The sequence below is a fragment of the Nomascus leucogenys genome, chromosome X (genome assembly GCF_006542625.1).
Source record: "Nomascus leucogenys isolate Asia chromosome X, Asia_NLE_v1, whole genome shotgun sequence".
NCBI classification, from domain to species: domain Eukaryota; kingdom Metazoa; phylum Chordata; class Mammalia; order Primates; family Hylobatidae; genus Nomascus; species Nomascus leucogenys.
The window spans coordinates 2,061,297-2,085,115 of NC_044406.1; the positions used below are offsets into that span (position 1 = coordinate 2,061,297).

The following is a 23,819-nucleotide window of genomic DNA, read 5'->3' on the forward strand; positions in this document are numbered from 1 at the left end:
CATGATCATCTATGCAAAAATTTTGGAATGCCCACCCAGGTCAGCTATTTTTATTTTTTTTATTTTTATTTTTTGAGATGGAGTCTCGCTCTGTTGCCCAGGCTGGAGTGCAGTGGCACAAACTCGGCTCACTGCAGCCTCCGCCTCCCGGGTTCAAGCGATTCTCCTGCCTCAGCCTCCCGAGTAGCCAGGATTACAGGAGCCCGCCACTACACCTAATTTTTGTATTTTGGTAGAGACGGGGGTTTCGCCATGTTGGCCAGGCTGGTCTCGAACTCCTGACCTCAGGTGATACACCTGCCTCGGCCTCCCAAAGTACTGGGATTACAGGCGTGAGCCACCATGCCTGGCCAGGTAAACTATTTTAAAATTATACAGTGATTGTTCCATGTTTATAGCTCATTTTGATTAAATTAACCTCTACATGACATTGGGCCATTTAAACTATGACCCCGCCATGGGCAGTTACCAGGTAGCCTGTGTCATTTCAAATGCTGAAATGTGCGTGACGGTCGAAAGTGGGTTTCACACCATCACACGTTCTTGGAATCGCTTCTAATTTCTCATTTGTTCTGTATGGCTAGAGGCTGATTACAATGCCCGTAAAGAACAAGGTCATCAATGTGCTTGCGTATTTCATTTTCCTGCATATCAGTTCACAATTAAGGCATTTCAGGCTTTCCTGATGCTAATTTTCATCTGAGTATGAAATCCTGGAAAATAAAACAGACAACCTAAAAATAGGCATATGGACTCATGGGTTTATGTACTTTTTAAAGTGTGCTCAAGTGTTTCATTTATGGTTTTATTAATAATTTTTAAAGTAGAATGTTCAATAATATTACTATGATTTATTTTTATAGTCAGCAAACATGAGACTTAATGGTTTTCCTTCTAGCTCCACATCTCGGTGCACAGTGTAACCTTTTTTAAAAAAAATATGGAATGCTGCATGAATCTGCGGATCTTCCTTAGGCAGGGGGCCATGCTAATCTCCTCCATGTCATTCCAATTTTAGTATACCTGCTGCCAAAGTCAGCACCAGTTTCACCTTTTCACATTCATGGTAAAACTGATGGGAAACTGCATGCTAAATGTTTAGACAGCGATGGCCCTCAACTGTTAATCCCAACAGGATGGTGAGTGAGAAGCACAGGCTGAAAATACAGTTGTCTAAAACATTTCCACATTTCACCATCTGAACATCATTTTCCACTGAGTTATTAATTGTAAAGAGTTTATTCTGCTGAACCTACTAATTATTCTCACCTACTGAGTTGACCTCTATGTGAAGAAAAGGTCATTGATGGAAAAGGGTGGCTACTTTCTGTTTCCACAATTTCACTGTGTTTAAACATTTTTTTTCTTTTTATAGAGATGAGGACTGGCTATGCTGCCCAGGCCGGTCTCGAACTCCTAGGCTCAAACAATCTTCCTGCCTCAGCTTCCCAAAGTCCCAGGGTTCCAGGAGTGAGCCACCACACCCAGCTTCACTGTCTTTTAAAGCCTTAAGGTGGACGTTCTCTTCAATCCACCTTCAAAAGTACAAAGCCATTGCCTATTTTTTTTTTTTTTTTTTCTGGATAGGGTCTCACTCTGTCACCCAGGCTGGAGTGCAGTGGTGTGATCTCGGATCACTGTGGCCTGGACCTCCCCAGGCTCAAGTGATCCTCTCATCTCAGCCTCCTGAGTAGCTGACACTACATTCACGTGCCACCATGCCCGGCTAATTTTTTTGTATTTTGTAGATGAGGTCTCACCATGTTTCCCAGACTGGTCTCCAACTCCTGGGCTCAAGCAATCCGCCCACCTCAGCCTCCCGAAGTGCTGGGACTATAGGAACAAGCCACTGCACCCAGCTCAGATGAAATTTTTGAATGTGTCACAGAAGGTGTTTTTAAATACAGTACATTCCTCCAACAACTTCAGTGTCATTGTAGATTCTTGGAATAAATTCGCTCCCATATCTTCTTCTCTTTGTTTCTTCTTTTAAAGTCTCAAGTTACCAGGTAGGAAGGACTAAAGATACTGAAGGTAGACCTCCCCATGATATTTTCTTCCCCCAAACTATAAAATGCATGTGAGATGATTTTTTTTTATGCATGCAACATACCCTTCAGATGTTGTCCCCTAGAAGAGATTTTTGAAAAAACAAATTGAAAAATAAAAATTATAGGCTCTGTGAAGTATGAACATTTACATCACTGCACAATTTCTGTGCATCTGCCATAATGACTTCTATATATACATACACACACACACACACACACACACACACACACACACAATTTGTGGTTATAATCGAACAAGTCCAGTTCAAACTTATAAACTTAAGTCTATGACAAAAACCAAGACAGCACAGTAGGAACACAACACTGAAGGATAAGATAAAATCTACAACCAAACAATGTTCAAAACCTTCCTCCAGTGTGGAATTCCAGTTGCTTAAATAATGCCAGTTCCATGAATTTCAACTGTGCTCTGATCTATTTCTATACACACAGGTACAGAGAAAAGTGGAAATGTCCTTATGCCATGAAGAAGACATTTTGCTTCTGGTCTGCTTAGGTGCAGTTCTTTGTTCCAAGCAGATTCCAATCTTCCTGTTTCTAGCATGAAATAGGACAAAAGATTTTGTGAGTTTCTCAGTAACTGGATGAATTCTGTAATCATCATCATCTCAATGATAATACAAAGGTTTCCTTTCCCTAAGTGATAACAAAGAAAACTTCCCTTTGTAATTCTTTTTGCAAGGATCCATAAGCCTGAATTCTAAAAGGAGAGGCCAATAAAAAGGAAATGAAGAATGTTTTAAAGGTAAGGGGTTTTTTTGGTTTGTTTGTTTGAGACGGAGTCTTGCTCTTGTTGCCCAGGCTGGAGTACAGTGGTGCGATCTCAGCTCACTGCAACCTCCACCTCCATGTTCAAGTGATTCTCCTACCTCAGCCTCCTGAGTAGCTGGGGTTACAGGTGCCCGCCACCACGCCTGGCTAATTTTTGTATTTTTGGTAGAGACGGGATTTCACCATGTTTGCCAGGCTGGTCTCGAACTCCTGACCTCAGATGATCCATGCGCCTCGGCCTCCCAAAGTGCTGGGATTACAGACGTGAGCCACCTCGCCCAGCCCTGTTTTCATTTTTGAGATGAGGTCTAACTCTGCCATCCAGGCCGGAGTACAGGCACAATCACAGCTCACTGCAGCCTCAACTTTCCAGGCCCAAGTGAGCCTCCCACCTCAGCCTTTAGAATAGCTGGGACAACAGGTATGTATCACCACGCCTAGCTAACTTTTTTATTTTTTGTAGACATGGGGTCTCACTATGTTGCCCAGGCTTGATCTCAAACTCCTGACCTCAAGTGAGCCTCCCACCTCGGCCTCCCAAAGTGCCGGGATTACAGGTAGGAGCCACCACACCCAGCCTGAAGAATGTTCTATCATACGCTTATCCATAAATAGATAAATTTATCCACCAATAGATGATGAACTGCACAAGAAAAATGGGATCCCCAATTCAACATGCTTCCTCAGAGAACCTCACAGCAAGACAGAAAATATTTTATTACAAAGTAAAATAAAAGACATAGTGAGTCAGTTCTCTTAAATTCCTCCTCCACATTCAGAAAGGCATACAGGGTGATTCAAACAAAGATGAATGGCTAAAGCATAGTTTCTAAGCTGCCCTCAAGTGCAGTGATTCATCTGAACTGGTGTCTTATTTACAGGAGAAGATTTGGCTTCATCAGGAAGTATCTTCCTGCATAAAATTCCTGAAACTAATCGCTCGTTGCTGAAAATGCCAGGGATGTGTTTGGTGTGCAAATTACTTGATAAAATTACTGAGATGGATTAAAATCTTGCATCTGGGCCAGGCACGGTGGCTCATGCCTGTAATCCCAGCACTTTGGGAGGCCGAGGTGGGCGGATTGCCTGAGCTCAGGAGTTCAAGACCAGCCTGGCCAACATGGCGAAACCCATCTCTACTAAAAATACAAAAAAATTAGCCTGGTGTGGTGGCAGGTACCTGTAATCCCAGCTACTTGGGAGGCTGAGGCAGGAGAATTTCTTGAACCCAGGAGGCGGAGGTTGCAGTGAGCTGAGATCGCACCACTGCAATCCAGCCTGGGCAACAAAGGAGACTCTGTCTCAGAAAGAAAAAAAAAATTCATTAAACAGAGCCCTGACCACTAGCCAAACTATATGAAAAATGATTCCACTTAGCAAAAATAATACTTGCACATACTTTCTCAACAATGCATACCAGATTGAGAAAGGTTATTCCTAAGTGTGGAATCTTTTTCAGGGAAAGTAGGGGCAGCTGGGGACAGGATGTCACGAAACTGTTCACTGATTATACGACAAAAATCCATCAAATGGAAGCTTTTTTGTTCTTTAAGTAAATTTTACAATTGAGGGGTCTCTATTAGAGAAAGGTTCTATTTTTGTGGCTTCTCAACTAGGGATCCTTCATACTAAAGCAAACCAAGTCTTTACATCATTTTAAAGATTTCCTGGAGAGATATAATTTGTAAGATGTTATGGGCAAGTCAGCTAAAATGTAAGCCCCAAAGTAGACCAGAGAAACAAAAAGAAGTAAACACATTCAGGAACATCTTATGATTTTTAAAACCCACAGCTGGATTTCATGAGCATTTATGAAGTTGATAAAGTTACACACTCTCATGTTAATACAAACCAGTCACCACTGTAAAAGCGTTCATCACATACTGAGAGGTGAAGCCACGCCACGGAGACAGGTTATTTTCTCGAGGTCACAGCCACCTATTCCTCTATCATTTTGTTGTCTATTATTTTAATTTTTATCCAGTTTTCCTCTTGGTACATCCATGTAAACACCCGCCCAGGATGGAGGGCTCTCATTCACCATGTCTTTCAGCAGGTTGGTTCCTCTCCCCAGGCAGCAATTGTGACATTTGGTGTCTGTTTCGAATGGTGTTGGTTAGCCAATTGGCTTTCCACTTCACACAACTGGGAAGACTACAGGAAAATTACGGGAATGGAAATCAAAATGGGAAAAACAAGCTATGTCAATGAAGAGACACATCACTGACAGTATTTTGCTTCACTGGTATTTTTCTTGCTCGTGTGTTACAGGAAGAAAGATCTAATTGAAGCCATAAAACCGAGCAATTTAGAATTGAGGAGTAACTGAAAGCTCTTTTTAATCCATACTTAAAAACTAATAATAGACTTTCAAAGGCTCAAGGAAATAACAGAGTCAAAACCCTTTTTCAGTCATCTTAAATTAAAGCTTAGCAAATTTCATGAGGGATTCTAAAAAATATTATTATTATTTAAAAAATAATAATAGACCTTCAAAGGCTCAAAGAAGTAATAGACTCAAAATCCTTTTCCAGTCGTCTTCAATTAAGCTTAGCAAATTTCCTATGAGGGTATATTTCTTCTTCTTATTTTTTAACCAAAGGAGACCTAAAGAGACTTTTGAAAATACTTGTTAATTATTGTAAGGAAGCTCGCCTGTCACTCAGGGTTTCTGAACAGGGACCAGAAGAGCTGGGCTTCTCAAATGTTCAGGCACACACAAACCACCAAGCGGTCTTATTTAGATGTGCAGGTTCTGATGCAGAAGATGGATTCTGGACTGTGATGCTGCTGCCTCTGACCACATACTGACCTGGAGTCACAGGCATGGCTGTGTTTATTTTGCTGACCCTTGGAATCACTCCCCTTTGCTCTGCTTCACTGCTGACTTCTGTGTGCATGAGGTTAAGCCCCACTCAGTAAACGCAGCCTCACCTGGATGTGGGGTCGAGTCAGTCTCATTTTTTGGTAATTACTAAATATAAAGATATACCTTCCAGATGTGAGCTCCTGTCCTCAGAAATTCTTGAAGATTTCTAAATCCTTCTGCGGCACGGGCGCGGCTGTGTCCCAGTCATTCTCAGGGTAAGTTTCAAAGTTGGAAGTGTCGCCGTCGCCAGCTATCTTGGGCACAATGGGAGGCTGTAAGACATGGCCGAAGCACAAAGGCATGGTTAGAAAGGAACGGGACGCTTGGGTGCTGCACACACCCCTTTATTTCTGTAACTGTACCTAAAAATGAAAATGATTTGCAAAACACTAAAGCTGTCTTCCCTTCGTTTATGAACGTGGCAATCTGAATTAAAATATTGTGAATGAGGCCGGGTGTGGGGACTCACACCTGTAATCCCAACACTTTAAGAAGCTGAGGCGGGAGGGTTGCTTGAGCCTCAGAAGTTTGAGACCAGCCCGGGGAACATAGGGAGTCCCCTGTCTCTACAAAAAATACAATGAGCCGGGTGTGGGGCTGTGTGCCTGCAGTCTCAGCTACTCAGTAGGCTGAGGTGGGAGGACTGCTTGAGCCCAGGAGGTCGATACTCCAAGTGAGCCATGATTGCACCACTGCATTCCAGCCTGAATGACAGAGTGCGATCCTGTCTCAAAATATATACATATATAGTATTAAGTAAGTTATGGTACAGTCATGTGATGGAATACAATGCAGTTTTTTTTTTAAATGAGGAAGCTGGCTAGGCACAGTGGCTCATGCCTGTAATCCCAGCACTTTGGGAGGCCAAGGAGGGTGGATCATTTGAGGTCATGAGTTTGAAACCAGCCTGGCCAACATAGTGAAACCCCATCTCTTCTAAAAATAAAAAATAAAAAAATTAGCTGGATGTGGTGGTGCACACCTGTAATCCCAGCTACTTGGGAGGCTGAGGCAGAAGAACCACTTGAATCCAAGAGGTGGAGGATGCAGTGAGTTGAGATGACTCCACTGCACTACACCCTGAGCCTGAGTGACAAAGTGAGACTCCATCTCAAAAAAAAAAAAAAAAGGAGCGTATCATCCCAGGTTCCAGCCCCAGAAACTCTGGTCTGAGCTGAGGACTGGGAATAAGCATTTCTCAGCATTCTCCATTCTTTTGACTCTGAAGTGCAAAGGTGAAAACAGTACCATTGAACACTCCCATCAGTAACATACACAGTTCAGAGTGCTCACAAAAGCCAAGATCTGGAATCAACCTCAGTGTCCACCAACGGATGAATGGATAAAGAAAGTGTGGTCCATACACACAATGAAAAACTATTCGGCCACAAAATGGAATGAAATCCTGTCATTTACAGCACCACGAATGGAATGGGAGATCATTATGTTATGTAAACTAAGCCGGGCTGGGTGCGGCAGCTCATGCCTGTAATCCCATCGCTTTGGGAGACCAAGGCTGGTGGATCACTTGAGGTTAGAAGATTGAGACCAGCCTGGCCAACATGGTGAAACCCCATCTCTAGTAAAAATACAAAAATTAGCTGGGCGTCTATAATCCCAGCTACTTCAGGAGCCTGAGGCATGAGAATTGCTTGAAGCCAGGAGGTGGAGGCTGCAGTGAGCAAGATCGTGCCGCTGCACTCCAGCCTGGGCAACAGAGCAAGACGCTGTCTCAAAAAATAAATAATAAATAATAAGCTAAGCCAGATGCAGAATGAGAAACACAGCATGTTCCCACTCATATGTGGGAGCTAAAAAAATTGATGCCATGAAGGCTGAGAGTAGAATGATGGTTACCAGAGGGTGGGAAGTGTGTATGGGTAGGGGATGAAGGAGAGATGAAGAAATATTGTATAAACATAATGTTAGATAAAAGGAATAAGTTCCAATGTTTGATAGCATAGTCGGGTGGCCAGAGTTAACAATATATTGTATATTTCAGAATAGCTAGAAGATCTGCAATATTCCCAACCCATAAAAATGATAAATGTTTGAGCTGATGGATACCCTGATTACCCTCAGTTGATCATTACACATTCTATGCATGTGTCAAAAGATAACATGTACCCCCATAAATATGTACATGTGATAGTTATACTGCTTAGCAGCTGTGTAACCTTCCACACATTGCTTAACTTATCTGAGCACAGTCTCCTCATTTATAAAATGGACAAGTATTATATATTGAAAAAAATGCCAGATTTTTTTTTTTTTTTTTTTTTTTGGAGACAGGGTCTGGCTCTGTCGCCCAGGCCGGAGTGCAGTGGCGTAATCTTGGCTCACTGCAACCTCCGCCTCCTGGTATCAAGCAATTCTTGTGCCTCAGCCTCCCAAGTAGCTGGTACCACAAGCGTATGCCACCATGCCCGGCTAATTTTTGTATTGTTTGTAGAGATGGGATTTCACCATATTGCCCAGGCTAGTCTCAAACTCCTGGGTTCCAGTGATCTGCCTGAGTTGGCCTCTCAAAGTACTGGAATTATAGGCGTGAGCCACAGCACCCAGCCAAAAAGCCAGATGTTTAAAAATAGGCAGTTTGGCCAGAAACGTTCCAAAGAATATTCTCCATGTAATACACCACCATCACTGAACGATGACCATGGTGCTAGACACTTGCTTATCTCTGTAATCCTGTTGACCACTTTCCACTAAAGAGGAGGGAGTGGGGTTTAGCAGTCACAGAGCTAGTCAGGAATCAGGCCAGGTCTCCTAAAATCTGCTTCAAAATCTGGGATAAGTGTCCATCCAGGGATGAATGGACAAAGAACATGTGGTATATGACTGGGTGTGGTGGCTCCTGCCTTTGTGGGAGCTAGGTAGATGGTTAGCACTAAGACACTCACAGAGTGGGGAACCTGGCTTATGAATGGTTTTAGACAAAGAGTTGTATTATATAAATTAATTACATGTCAGCCATTAGTAAAGAAGTCCCAGGATTCAGAGGCAGTCCCTGTTAATGGGAGAGCTCGGGCGTCCTGAGTCACCCACTGATATGTGTTGTACCTTCAGTTTTCTCTGCGGAACAGCTTCCCAGTCCACGGAGCGGAACCACCGATGACGTTTCACATCATTCGCCCCGTTCTTCAAAAGAAACAACACGTGTCATCAGTGTACAGAATTTTGACAGGGCAGGAAAGAAAAATACCCCAAATAATCTCTACATTATTTTAGTATTGAAACAAATGGAACAAGTTTGCTGCATTTTGACCTGTGCCTGAAGGGTGAGCTGCTAGGCAAACCTGCAAGCGAAACTGTTAGTGTTTTGTTTGCCCTTTTCTGTTGCAGAAACAAATCCCGTCATTGTGCTCCTGTGCAATGCATTTGCATTCTGGACCAAAGACGAAAAAGGTAAATACGATCCCATCTCTCGACATAAAATTGGACACCCAGTAATTTCTCAGTTTGTCTCCTGTTTTCATCTTGGCAAACTTATTCAGTATTTTACAGCCATAGAAACCAGGGTTCACTGAATGATGTTAATTTGCTCAGTAGGACGCAGCAAGCAAATAACAAGATGGGGAACTCAAACCAAGGATGTCCAATTTAAGAGACCTCAGGAACAACATTGCATGGCCTGGCAATTAACAACGTGCATTCAAGTCGGCCTGCTTCATGCTCAAGGGTAGCACCAGGCATCGGCTGGCTCACACTGTGGCCATCACGACCTCTGAAATCCCTCCCAAGTGCTCATCCGTAAACCTCACTCTGCTTCCTTTTTTTATACTTGTAGTGATGTTGTTATCAATTAAATGTGGGACAGCAGAAGAAATAAACATGTGGGTTCCATGAAATGGAAGCCAGTACATCTGAATTTAACACGTCTATCAGTTAGCATTACTGTAGTTTTAAATTTCTTATCCTTAAAGAGGAATACGTCCACGACCATATCTTCAAAAGGAAACACTAATGTGAATTTTTTCTATTGTTTTCCCATCCAGTTGTTTTGACAACTTTTTCTTTTCTTATTGCAAAACATATTTTTGATCTATAGCTAAGTCAGGCAACAAATAATAGCTGTTGAGTTTTACCTTCAGCAATGCTGTGAATAAGAATAAATAAGAGTGCTGTGAATAAAACAAGAGAATAAAATAAAATAAATTTTATCCATCAGATAAAATTCTAATTTGGATACTAAAGGATGTGTGTGTCTGTATATACTCACATGCATACATAGTAATATATACACACACACATACATATATACACACATATATTGATATATACACATACTTATATACATACATGTTAATATATACACATACTTATACACATACACACATTAATATATACACATATATACACAGACTTATATACATACACATCAATATATACATACTTATACACATACACACGTTAATATGTACACACATATATTTATCTATACACATACTTATATACATACACACGTTAATATATACACATATATATACACATACTTATATACATACACGTTAATATATACACATATATTATATATATACACATATACAGATGTACTTTACACACTTTATATGTAGAGTATAAAGTATATGTATATACCGAGATTCACATTAGTATCCAAACTTGTGTGTGTGTGTGTGTGTGTGTGTGTGTATGTGTTATATAAAGTGTGTGTGAGGGGGGTGTGGGGGCAGTGGCTCACGTTTATATTCCAGCACTTTGGGAGGCCGAGGCAGGAGGACTGCTTGAACCCAGGAGTTTGAGACTAACCTGGGCAACAAAGTAAGACCTGGTCTCTACAAAAAAATATAAAGTTAGCCAGCCGTGGTGGTGCATGCATGTAGCCCCAGCTACTCAGGAGGCGGAGGTGGGAGGATCACTTGAGTCCAGGAGGTCAAGGCTGCAGTGAGCTGTGATCGCACCGCTGCACTCCAGCCTGGATGACAGAGCAAGACCCTGTCTTGAAAAAATAAAAATAAAAAAAGCGTGTGTGTGGGTGTGTATCTACAGTCATGAGCCTCAAAATGATGCTTCAGTCAACAATGGATGACATATACAGTGGTGCTCCCGTAAGATTATAATGATCTTAAAAACGCCTATCCCCCTAGTGACGTCATGGCCATTGTAACCACATGTCCGTTATCTACAGCACCTAATACTTGGTCATGATAATAAATGACTAGGTCCCTGGTTTATCTATTTACTATACTCTATGTTTTTTTTTGGGGGGGGGGGGCGGTGATAGACAGAGTTTCACTCTGTTACCCAGGCTGGAGGGCAGTGGCGCCATCTTGGCTCACTGTAACCTCCACCTTGCTCTGTCTCAAAAAAAAAAAGAGAGAGAGAAAGAGAAATAAGCCTGGTAGAGATCGACAAATACCAGCCAATCTCACTTATATGGGAAATGTAAAAAAGTTGAACTCCTAGAAGCAGAGAGTAGAATGGTGGATACCGGGGGCTGAGAAAGGGCGGAGATGGGAAGTCATTGGTCAAAAGAGACAAAGTGAGAGAGACAGGAGGAACAAGTTCAGTCGGTCGCCTGCACAGCTCGGTGACTATAACTAATGATGTATTCTCAAGAATCTCTGGAAGAGTGGATCTTGCTGGGTGCAGTGGCTCTTGCCTGTAATCCTAGCACTTTGTGAGGCCGAGGTGGGCGGATCACTTGAGCTCAGGAGCTCGAGACCAGCCTGGGCAACACATCAAGACCCCATCTCTTAAAAACAATTTTTTTCAAAGAGTAGATCTTAAGTGTTCTCACCACAAATAAATGGTAATTATGTGAGGTAATGCATATGTTAATGAACTCAATGGACCCATTCCACAATGGGTACATATTTCAAAACTTCATGTTGTACATGCTAAATAATACCATTTTCATGTGTTAATTTTTAAAAAATAAAATAAAGTCAGTGTTTTCTTGAGTCTCTTTCAGTTTATCTCCATATCAGGAAGCTTTAACTAGACTTTAAGACCTAGCTTGGGAGTTTGTGAGCTTTTCCCCAATTCCTTTGATTGGGAAACTTGTTCTTCCCCCTTGGAAGGTACCTATGGTGGTCACTACGCCACTCCCAGCAGATTCTAGATACGGGTCATCTGTGATTCCCTGCAGTCCTGGCAAGAGACCCAGCTCTTTTCTAAATGGCTGTGGCATTAACACAGGACCCATCCACTCTTATGAAGAGCCATGGCCCAGATGAGTCCACACCGTGCAACCTGGCTGGACAGGCTCCTTGGAGACCTGAAGGTATCGGCCCCTGTCTACAAATAATGTAAAGGACAGAAGTTTGACTACAGTTACAGGGTGAACAATGTCCCTCAAAAAGATATGTGCACGTCCTATCCCCCAATGCCTTGAATATCACTTTATTTGGAAATAGGGTCTTTGAAGATGTAACTAAATTAAGGTTCTCGAGATGGCATCATCCTGGAGTAGGGTGGGCCCCAAATCCAGTGACAGGTGTCCTCGTAAGAGACAGGAGAGGAGACACACAGAGGAGAAGGCCATGTGAAAATGGAGGTAGAGACTGCAGCAATGTGGCCACAAGCCCAGGGATGCCTGGAGCCCCCACGAGCTGGGAGAGGCAGGAAGGATCCCCCTCCCAGAGCCTCTAGCAGGAAGTAGACACAATTATCACACATTGGGCAGTGGCCGCCAAAATATATGCCCATGTCCTGACTCCCAGTACCTGGGAATGGAACCCTACATGCAAATAGGGTCTTTGTAAATGTAATTAAGGGAAGGCTCTTGAGAAGAGAGAATCCTGCATTAGGGCGACCCTAAACCCAATGTCAGGCATCCTTCTGAGAGACAGAAGAGGAGACATAGACACAGAGAAGGCCACGTGAAGAAAGACAGAGACTGGAGTGATGCGGCCATAAGCCCAGGGATGCCTGGAGCCCCCAGGGGCTGGGAGAGGCAGGAAGGATCCTCCCCTGGAGCCTCTGGAGGCCTGGATCTCAGACTCCTCGTCTCCAGGATGGGGAGAGCAGAAATTCCTGTTGTTTAAGCCCCTAGTTTGTGGTCAGTTCTTATGGTAGCCACTGGAGACTCCTAAACTACACAGAAGCCCCAAGAGAGCCAAGTGGTTCAAGCCTCACACTCTGGTGTACTGTGTCTCTCCAGACTGTCATTTACAGGGTCAAGACGGATCTGGAAGTTCCTCCATGTATAAGTCCCTCCGAGGTTGTCCAGAGCTAGAAATGGCCAACAAAAAGTCACGAATTCTATCAAATTCAGGGATGCCAAAACACGCATATAAGGTATGATACTACTTACGGAACAGTCTGTTTGTCAATTATGTACTTGCCTCCACACAAAAAGTTTGTGGAAATCATACGTGATGCACAACTTTTAAAATCATCACCTGCGCACATAAAACACATACTCCCATGGCAGAACCAGTCACAAAAGCCAAAAGGTGGAAACAGCCCAGATGTCCATCCATAGATGAACGGATAAACAAGGTCTGCCCACACAATCGAATACTATGCGGTCAGGAAAAGGAAGGAAGCTCTGACACAGGCTACAGCCTGGATGAACCTTGAAGACATCATGCTCAGAGAGAGAAGCCAGAGGCAAAAGCTCACATTTTGTACAGTTCCATTTTTAGCAGGGCCATTTTTAGCAGAGCCCAGAATACTGAACCCTACAGAGAAAGTCAGTAGATTAGTGGCTGCTTAGGGTAGGGGTCCCCAACCCCTGGGCCACAAACTGGTAGTGGTCCACGGCCTGTGAGGAACCAAAATGGGCCACACAGCAGGAGGTGAGCAGCAGGCAGGTGAGCGAAGCTTCACCTGTACTGACAGCTGCTCCCCATGACTGGCATTAGCACCTGAGCTCCGCCTCCTGTCAGATCAGTGGTGGCATTAGATTCTCACAGGAGCACACACCCTATTGTGAACTGCGCGAGTAAGGGATTTAGGTTGTGTGGTCTGTAGAAAAATTGTCTTCCAAAAAACTGGGCCCCAGTGCCAAAAAGGTTGGGGACCGCTGGCTTAGGGCAAGAGAGGATGAAAGAATAGCACAGTGATAACTGACGGGTGCAGGGTTTCTTTTTTTGAGCTGATGAAGATGTTCTAAGATTAACCACGGGAGTGACTGGACATAATTGTGTGTATACTAAAAGCCACTGAGTTGCATATGTTAGATGGGTAAATGGCATGGCGTGGGAATTCACTCTCCGTAAAGCTGTTTAAAAAATAAAATAAATAAGTAAACAAAATAATGAGTAATAACTTATAAATTGTTATTGCTCTATTAACCTTGCTTGAGGGGAGGGGAGATACAGTGTAGACCCAGTTTGACGTTGTGGGCCCAGAAACCCAGATTTGATAGATCTTTCCTGACAGTTCCAAGTAAAATTTAAAAAAATAAATAAAACAGCAGATTTGAAATTTGGGCAGTGATTAAATACGACTGCTAAGCCTTGGTTTATACCTACACATGCCAATGTGGGTGTCAGACAGCAGACACACGCATCGGGTACCACTGAATACCTATGGGATCAAACACTGACCTTCATGTTTCCCAATCGCCTTGTTCTGTCAACCACGAGCAGTTTCTTAATGAGGTCTCTATGTTGGGGGAGGAGACAAAAAAAAGAAAAAGTACACAGATTATATATCAACATCAGCAAACGCAGCATGGCAACAGAGATAAGATCTACCTGATATGAGGACCGCAGTTCAATTTCCACTTTGGCAAAACACTTTCTAGTGCTTATTTCCTACCATCACTGGCTCTTAAATAACCTATGCAAGGCTGGGTTGCCCCATGCAAGGCTGAAGCTAAGGGAAGGGGGCTGATTACATCTTTGTAAAGACAATACACCTTTGAGTAGAAAAGGGTGAAATTTATATGTGCCTGCAGGGAGGATCCAGACACTTAACGTAAACATGCCTGTCAGGCTGTCCCTGCAAAATAGAAGACATCTGCTTTCACCAACATCAACAGTCACACGCTGCCCTGGGGGTCTGCTTATGGATGGGATCCCTGTTTTAAAAGGCTGGCTTTCCCATAAGCACACACATTAGGATGAGTCTCCTAAGTCTGCTTCTTCACTTGTAATCTTCCTTTTAAATAACAGACCATGTCAGAAGTACAGCAGGTGGGGAGGCTGGGCACACTGGCTCACACCTGTAATCCCAGCACTTTGGGGAGGCCGAGGCGGGTGGATCACTTGACGTGAGGAGTTTGAGACCAGCCTGGCCAACATGGTGAAACCCCATCTCTACAAAAAAAAAAAAAAAAAAAAAAAAGAAAGAAAAAAAAATTCGCTGGGCATGCTGGCACACAACTGTGGTCCCAGCTACTTGGGAGGCTGAGGCACAAGAACCGCTTGAACCCAGGAGGCGAAGGTTGCAGTGAGCTGAGACTGAGCCACTGCACTCCAGTCTGGGTGACAGAGGTAGACTCAGTCTCAAAAAATAAAAACAAAAACAACAACAACGACAACAAAAAACAGCAAGCTGGTTCAATTAGGATGGGTAGTTGGAGATGACGTTGAAGACTTCCAGATTAGGTGAGTTCTAAAAGATGCATATTTATGGAAGTAGAAATGATCATATGCATCTGTGTGTACACATATAATACACAGAGTACATTATGTATAATAATATACATAATATGATATAATAATATAATATATCGAAGTCCCCCAAAACAATCCAATACCCATGACCCCGGTGTAAGCGTCTAGGCTTTCCCGGCATAAACTATGCCCCAAGGTAAGTAGCACGAACTTGGACTGGGCCACTCCCAGGTTCTGTGACAGGACTGCAGAGTCTCCGACAAGCCAGGTGATGTCCTAAGGTCAGACTCCACCATCTAGACTGTGAATGTCGCCAGTCCTGTCTGATCAGAAATTTTACAGTTTCCTGCCACCATGCTTTCTGAATTAGGATGGGATGCTTGTCAGACTTCACTGCTTCTCTGCCTCAAAGTAAAACTCAGAGACCATCTGTCCGCCCACCTAAGGCTAGGATTTTGTATCCATCCTGTAAGGCTGAAAAGCTTTGAGCAGGGTGGGGAATATAAAAATCACCTAAAAGTTAGAAACCTTTCCACTACTTAGTGAGTTTCTCCTTCATTATTTTGACATGCTCCCCCCTGCCAAAAAAAAATCAAGGTTATCAAACACTATACCCCCAAAATATTCCCAAATAAATGTGGGGCTTCTTCCCCCATGTGATTTACACCACTGCCTGCCCCCTTACCACACACACTTAAAGCTCACTGGAGTGCAATTATAAGACAGGTTTATTTATGCTTTTATATTTTAAATAAACCTCTGTTTTCTTATAATCCCAGTCCAATCAGCTTTAAGTGTGTACGCTAATGGGGCAGGCAGTGGTGTAAATTATAGGGGGGAAAAAAAGCCCTATGTTTATTTCAGAATGTTTTGGTGATCACTTGATAAATTTCAGTTTTGTGTGTGTGTGTGTGTGTGTGTGTGTGTGTGTGTGTGTGTGTTTGGCATGTAAGAAAACAGTGTTTGATGATCTTGAATTTTTTTTTAAATTTTTTTGGTGTTTGGCATGTAAGAAAATGAAGATTTATTTAAAATACAGGGCAAGTGGCTTGTAATCCCAGCTATGCAGGGGGCTGAAGTGGGAAGACCACTTGAGACCAAGAGTTTGAGACCAGCATGGGCAACATAGTAAGACCCCCGTTTCTACAAAAAATCAAAACATTGGCCAGGCATGGTGGTGCATGCCTGTAGCACCAGTTACTTGGGAAGCTGAGGTGGGAGCATCATTTGAGCCCAGGACATCGAGGCTGCAGTGAGCTATGATTGTGCCACTGCACTCCAGCCTGGGTGACAAAGCAAGACACCCATCTCTTTAAAAGAAAAAGTAAAATACCAAAGCAAACTCTTATAAAGAAGTCTAGAAACTAAAGAGTATGGATGAGAAGGGGCCCCCGAAGACGCAAAGCCCTATAAAGGAACAACAGAAGTGTCCACAGCTGTAGATGGGTCCCTTGACCCCGGGATAAGCGACACATCTGCCGGCACTCTTTTGATGCACTGTAGCCAAAATTCTACATTTTATTTATGATCCTAGCACCAGCTGGCTCCTCTCAGATGCAAGTACTTCCAGGTGTTGTAAAAAACACCGGCAGATAATACCTCTACTGAATTGGCAACAAGTCCCAAAGCTTTGTTTTGGTGTTTTGTTTTAAATGATATTTATTTCTGTAAGGAATGTCAATCCTGATGTGCCATTTGCCCAGGCGACATGTTTACCTGGTCAAATGATAAAAGTTGCAGGAACCAACATATGACTTTAAAAAGCTGAGAATCAAAATTCTAGCATCATGGACAACCAGGGACAGTGATTTGGATAAGAAAATGCATCATTAAGGCCAGGTGCAGTGGCTCACACCTGTAATCCCAACACTTGGGGAGGACAAGGCAGGAGGATCAGTTGAGCCCAGGAGTTCAAAAGCAGCCTAGGCAATGCAGCAAGATCCCCATACCCAATTCTACCAAAAAAAGGAAAGATATGAGTCGTTGAGGTCTTGCTTCTCAGCCAATTTGATAAGACTTAACAAATAATGGGAAGAAGTGAACTATCAGTTCACTTCTATCTATCACTGTTCCTGCTCTTGGTGGACCCACACTGGGTATGTCAAGAGACAGGGGCATCGTGGGGAACACTGGAAGGGGCTGGGAGCTGCATAAAGAGAGGCACGTTAGATCAGACAGTACCAAGATGGCCACTGCTGGTTCCCTACTCTCAAAGAAGATAAACCAGGAGACAAAGAAGGACAAGTGGCAAGAGACCAGACTTTGATTACGCTTCTGGTTTGTTCTATTTCTGCAATTCCTTTTTTTGTTGTTGTTTCCACAGAACATTGGAAACCCCCCCATATATATATATATATATATATATATATATAATTATATTTTTTAATTTTAATTTTTTTTCTTTTTTTTAACACAAGGTTTCACTTTCATCCAGTCTGGAGTGCAGTGATGCAATCATAGGTCACTGCAGCCTCGAATTCCTGGGCTCAAGCAGTCCTCCCATCTCAGCCTCCCTAGTAGCTGGGACTACAGGCACTTGCTACCATGCCCAGCTAATTTTTTAATTTTTTGTAGACATGGGTTCTTGCTGCATTGTCCAGGCTGGCCTCAAACTATTGGATTGGCCCCAAGCAATCCTCCCACCTCAGGCTCCTGAAGTGCTGGGATTACAGGCATGAGCACCTCACCTGGCCAAACTCAATCATAAAAGTGCTTTGCCATCCACTTGATATAATGTCACTCAACTCAGATGGGATTTGGGGCCTGAGAGAGGTTCTATATAATCGTTTCTATTTCCTTCCAGAGCAGTCAGCTTCTGAGGTGCTGTTTCCCCTGACACCTCCCTGTCTTACCATTCACTGGACAGGGTGTCCCTTCTAGGTGACTCATTGTTAAGCGGAGCCTCGTTTTCTTGCTAAAGTCTTTTAAAGCCTGCCTCTTAGTGTGTCAAACACAACACACGCTCAACCCAATAAAACACGACCTTATCTTCTGTTCAGACTAAGAACCTCTGGTTAGGATGGGGTACATTTGCCACCAAGAAACAGTGGCCCCATAAGGGGCATATTCAAAACAACCTGGTCCATCGCCCTGAAATAAGTCTTCTCTGAACTGAACTTCTACCGGCTCATAAGAAAATAGACCACGGAAAAGAAAAGTTTAATTCTCAACTAGATGCATTTAGCTCTAGTTTGTGCCCGGGGGGCTGGTGCACCCATCAACTCATCTGAAAAATACAGTGAAACAAACAGAAATCAGTGCTTATTACAGTAAAAATGGCTACCAGGTGACCAGATTGGGTAAGGTAGCCAGAAAACCAAAAGCATTTTTTTTTTTTTTTTTTTTCTGAGACAGAATCTTGCTCTGTTGCTCAGGCTGGAATGTAGTGGCGCGATCTCAGCTCGCTGCAACCTCTGCCTCCTGGGTTCAAGCGATTCCGCTGTCTCAGCCTCCCAAGTAGCTGAGATTACAGGCGCCCACCACCACACCCAGCTAATTTTTTGTATTTTCAGTAGAGATGAGGTTTCACCGTGTTACCAGGATGGTCTCGATCTCCTGACCTCATGTTCCGCCCACCTCGACCTCCCAAAGTGCTGGGATTACAGGCATGAGCCACCACACCCAGCCGCATTCTTATATTTAAGAAAATAATATATTTTTTCCCTACTGCCACGACCTTTATAAAATGTGCATCCAAAGTTGCCAATATCCAGCAACTGTAAATATTCTTGAAGCAACATGCTCAGAACTGAAAATGTTGACATTAAAAAGGACTTAGAGGTTGAGCATAATTTTAGCAGGAGAGAAAGGATAAAACTCTGCTAAACCCATCAACAGTTCTGCTAGCCACAGAACTAGGAGGATCCTTCTTGTCAAATTCCAAAACTGCTCTCTTATAAAATACGATGACAAACTCGTTCATTGGCTCATTTTAAATATAACAGATCACCAAAAGAACAAAACACGGCCAAGACTCATTAAAATGTGAAGCTATCATTAAAGTAGAATATTTAAAATCTTTTTCTTTTCTTGTGGAAAAGACAACTGTCCAAAATAGTTTATGCGCAGCACATTTAATAACGCAACATGGGATCCTGCTGAGTGCGTGTTTTCACGGTGACTTTAGACACTTTAAAAATAAACGCACCTCATGACGAGGCAAACGGTTTACTTACTTTACATGGAAATCCAAATGTCTGGGGAAATCTATTTTGCCTGCAAGAATTTTCTGATAAATGCCAAACGGGTTGTCATCAAAAAACGGAGGAAACCTGTTAGAAAAACAAACATGCATTTTTAGTGGGGAGTAAGCGTGGAAAAAAAACTCTGCTTTGTAACGATAGCTATTTCTGCTTAACACAGGCAGAAGATAATTTATTTCACATGCACTCTTCCCCGCACATTGAAGTTGTCACGATCTAAAAGCACGTGACAGTCAGATGGTTCTAAGAGGCAAGGCATCGTGTGCCACAGCCTGATGCAGGGGAAGCTCCCTTGGAGAGAATATAAAGACCATTTGAGAGGCATCTGCTGAGCAGAAGGCAACTCCTTTGGGCATCTTATTCAGAGGGGTCACCAGCCCATTCCTTAACTGTGCACTAAACACTGGACAGAAATGCTCTCTCATGTTTACCAGGGTGAACCCACCACCATGACCAAGCATGGAACTCAAATGTCTCAAGAGCGAAAAGATAAGCAGTCCAATTACAAAACGGACAGGTGGTCTTCACAGGCATTTCTCAAAAGAAGACGTGGAAAAGGCCAACAGGTATATGAAAAAAATGCTCAACGTCACTAATCATCAGGGAAATGCAAATCAAAACCTCAATGAGGTGTCAATCATCTCAACCCAGTTAAGATGGCTATTATCAAAAAGACACTGCAACCCCAGCACTCTGGGAGGCCGAGGCGGATGGATCACCTGAGGTCAGGAGTTTGAGACCAGCCTGGCCGACATGGTGAAACCCTGTCTCTACTAAAAATACAAAAATTAGTCAGGCGTGGTGGCACGTGTCTGTAATCCCAGCTACTTGGGAGGCTGAGGCAGGAGAATCACTTGAACCCAGAAGGTGGAGGTTGCAGTGAGCTGAGATCATGCCATTGCACTCCAGCCTGGGAAACAAGAGTGAAACTCCGTCGCAAAAAAAATTAAAAAAAAAAAAAAAAAAAAAGACACATACACACAAAAATAACAAATGCTGGTGAGGATGTGGAGAAAAGAGAACTCTTTTTTTTTTTTTTTTTTTTTTTTTTTGAGACAGGATCTCACTCTGTCTCCCAGGCCGGAGTGCAGCGGTGCAATCTCAGCTCACTGCAACCTCTGCCTCCCAGACTCAAGTGATCAACCTGTCTCAGCCTTCCAAGTAGCTGGGATCACAGGTACCTGCCACCATGCCAGCTAATTTTTGTATTTTTTTTGTAGAGCGGGGGTTTCACCATGTTGCCTAGGCTGGTCTTGAAGTCCTGGGCTCAAGTGATCCACCCAGCTTGGTCTCTCAAAGTGCTAGGACCAGCATGAGCCACTGTGCTGGCCAAAAAGGGAACTCTTCTGCAACGTTGGTGGGAATGTAAACTAGTAGAGCCACCATAGAGAAGAGTATGGAGGTTCCTCAAAAAACTAGAAATAGAACTCCCATATGACCCAGCCATCACATTACTAGGTATCTGTTCAAAGGAAAGGAAGTCATGATACTGGAGAGAGATCGGCACGCCCATGTTTACCGCAGCACTATTCACAACAGCCAAGATAGGGCATCAGCGTAGGTGTCCATCAACAGATGAGCAGATAGGTAAAGAAAAGGTGGTATCTACACACGGTAGAATACTATTCAGCCATGAAAAGGAATACAATCCTCTGATTGTATTTCATCCAGCAACATGGATGAAACTGGAGAACATTATGTTAGGTGAAATAAGCCAGGAAAAGAACATTAAACAGCACTTGTGCTTACTCACACATGAAAGCTAAAAAAAAATCTGATCTCCTGAAAGGATAAAGAAGAACAGAAGATACTAGAGGCTGGGAAGGGAAGAAGTGAGAGACAGGGAGAGGTTTGTTCAAGGATACAAAATTACAAGCAGATAGGAGGAATATGTTCCAGTGTTCTATAGTCTTGTAAGGTGACTATAATTAGCAATAACATGTCGTATAGTTTCAAATATATAGAGGATATTGAATGTTCCTAACACAAAGAAATGGTAAATAATTGAAATGGATATGCTAATTACCCTGATCTGATTACTCCACTCTTTGTATCAAAGCATCACTGTCTACCCCATGAATATGTACAATTATTATGTGTCAATTTAAAAAATAAAATAAGCCTGGGAAATATGGCTTAACTCAGTCTTTAAGAAATGGCAAAACTCAGTCTTTAAAAAAAAAAAAAATTAGCTGAGTGTGGTGGTGCATATGTGTGGTCCCAGCTACTTGGGAGGCTGAGGGAGGAGGATGGCTTGAGCACAGGAGGTCGAGGCTGCAGTGAGCTGTGATCACACCACCACACTCCAGCCTGGGTGACAGAGTGAGTCCTTGTCTCAAAATAAAATAAACTATAAAATAGGCCGTTTGCTGTGGCTCATGCCTGCAATCCCAACACTTTGAGAGGCTGAGGCAGGCAGGTCACTTTAGGTCAGGAGTTCCAGATCACCCTGGCCAACATGGTGAAACCCGTCTCTACTAAAAATACAAAAATTAGCTGGGCATGGTCGCCAGTGCTTGTAATCTCAGCTTCTCAGGAGGCTGGGGCAGGAGAATTGCTTGAACCTAAGAGGCAGAGGTTGCAGTGAGCTGAGATCGCGCCACTGCACTCCAGCCTGGGTGACAGAGCGAGATGGAGTACACAAATGAAATGAAATATAAAGTTGACAGTGGTGAATACGCCACTATGGCCAAGAACAGGACACCTTTCTCGAGGCTTCCTTCACTCTACAGCACAAGCAATACCTGATTATGTCCAGCCCGGTACTGGGCCTGCACGGCACTATAAGGCACCCTCAATAAACTGCAAGTGAATGTCAGTGAACTACTCTTTTTTTTGAGACAGGGTCTTGCTCTGTTGCCCCCCAGGCTGGAATATGTGAAATAAACTAAAAAATATATATACTTAAAACTGCAAAGACCAAGATAAATCCAAGAACATCTAGAAGTCAACTGTATTAGTCCATTTTCAGTCTGCTATAAAGAACTACCTGAGACTGGTTAATTTATAAAGAAAAGAGATTTAGGCCAGGCGCGGTGGCTCATGCCTGTAATCCCAGCACTTTGGGAGGCCGAGGCAGGTGGATTACGAGGTCAGGAGATCGAGACCATCCTGGCTAACACAGTGAAACCCTGTCTCTACTAAAAATACAAAAAATTAGCCAGGCGTGGTGGCGGGAGCCTGTAGTCCCAGCTACTCAGGAGGCCGAAGCAGGAGAACGGCGTGAACCCGGGAGGCGGAGCTTATAGTGAGCCGAGCGCACCACTGCACTCCAGCCTGGGCCACAGAGCGAGACTCTGTCTCAAAAAAAAAAGAAAAGAAAAAAGATTGAATTGACTCACAGTTCCGCATGGCTGGGGAGGCCTCAGGAAACTTACAATCATGGCGGAAGGCGAGGGGGAAGCAAGGCACATTTACATGGTGGCAGATGAGTGAGAGCGAGCAAAGGGGGAAGTACTGCACTTTAAAACCATCAGCTCTCCTGAGAACTCTATCACGACACAGTACTAGGGCAATGTTGCTAAACCGTCAGAAACCACTCCCATGATCCAACCACCTCTCACCAGGTCCCGCCTCCAACACTGGGGATTACATTTCAACATGAGATTTGGGTGGGGACACAAAGCCAAACCATTTCATCAACCAGTAAGTGTATACTAGACACTTACACGTCCGAGGCACAAGTTGTACTTCTGAGATTTTCTCATATTGACCAGGACAGAGACTCATATTGGCTTCAAGTCACGTTTTCCATTTAGCTTCTTGTGACTTAAGATATTCTAATTCAGGTATGCTAGCAACGGAAATACCTTATAAAATGGAGCTTTCAAATGACACCCTCGTTGATTATCAGAAATGTCCATGAGCAAAAATAATTCTCCTGTAGATTCCAAATCACTTCCCGACCTTAACGAAATTCAGTGGAGTGGATGGAATGAGAGGTCCCCAAAAAGATGCATCCATGATCTTGCCCCAAAAACCTGTGAATGGGACCTTATTGGGAAACAGGGTTTTCGCAGATAGAATTAAGGAGCTTCAGATGAGATCATCCTGGAATAGGGTAGGCCCAAATCCAATGACAGGTATCCTCATAAGAGACTGAAGAGGAGGCACACACAGAGGAGAAGGCCACATGGGGACAGAGGCAGAGAGAACAGTGATGCGGCCACAGGCCCAGGGACGCCTGGAGCCCCCAGAAGCTGGGAGAGGCAGGGAGGATCCTCCCCTAGAGCCTCCAGAGGGAACTGGATACACCTGTAGTGGATTGAACTGTGGCCCTCAGAAAGATCTGTCCACGTCCTAATGCCCACACCTGGAATGAGACCTTATTCGGCAATAGGGTCTTTGCAGATGTGATTAATTGAAGGATCTT

The 23,819-nt window shown here is 43.4% G+C and overlaps 1 protein-coding gene and 1 non-coding gene across 2 annotated transcripts in view; both read right to left on the bottom strand.

Moving 5' to 3' along the window:
• Window positions 1-934: 934 nt before the first annotated feature.
• Window positions 935-1,039, bottom strand: LOC115833406. The gene has a single exon (XR_004028841.1). It is a non-coding gene; the product is annotated as a U6 spliceosomal RNA (small nuclear RNA).
• Window positions 1,040-1,580: 541 nt separating this feature from the next.
• Window positions 1,581-23,819, bottom strand: part of PRKX (protein kinase X-linked) — a 105,061-nt gene continuing 82,822 nt past the window's right edge. Inside the window, exons 5-9 of the mRNA XM_030807319.1 lie at window positions 19,421-19,516; window positions 14,232-14,289; window positions 8,776-8,853; window positions 5,836-5,984; window positions 1,581-2,609 (exon numbers count right to left, since the gene is read on the bottom strand). Of these exons, the coding sequence (XP_030663179.1) occupies window positions 5,859-5,984; window positions 8,776-8,853; window positions 14,232-14,289; window positions 19,421-19,516 (358 nt within the window). The 3' untranslated portion in view covers window positions 1,581-2,609; window positions 5,836-5,858. The remainder of the gene's footprint in view (window positions 2,610-5,835; window positions 5,985-8,775; window positions 8,854-14,231; window positions 14,290-19,420; window positions 19,517-23,819) is intronic.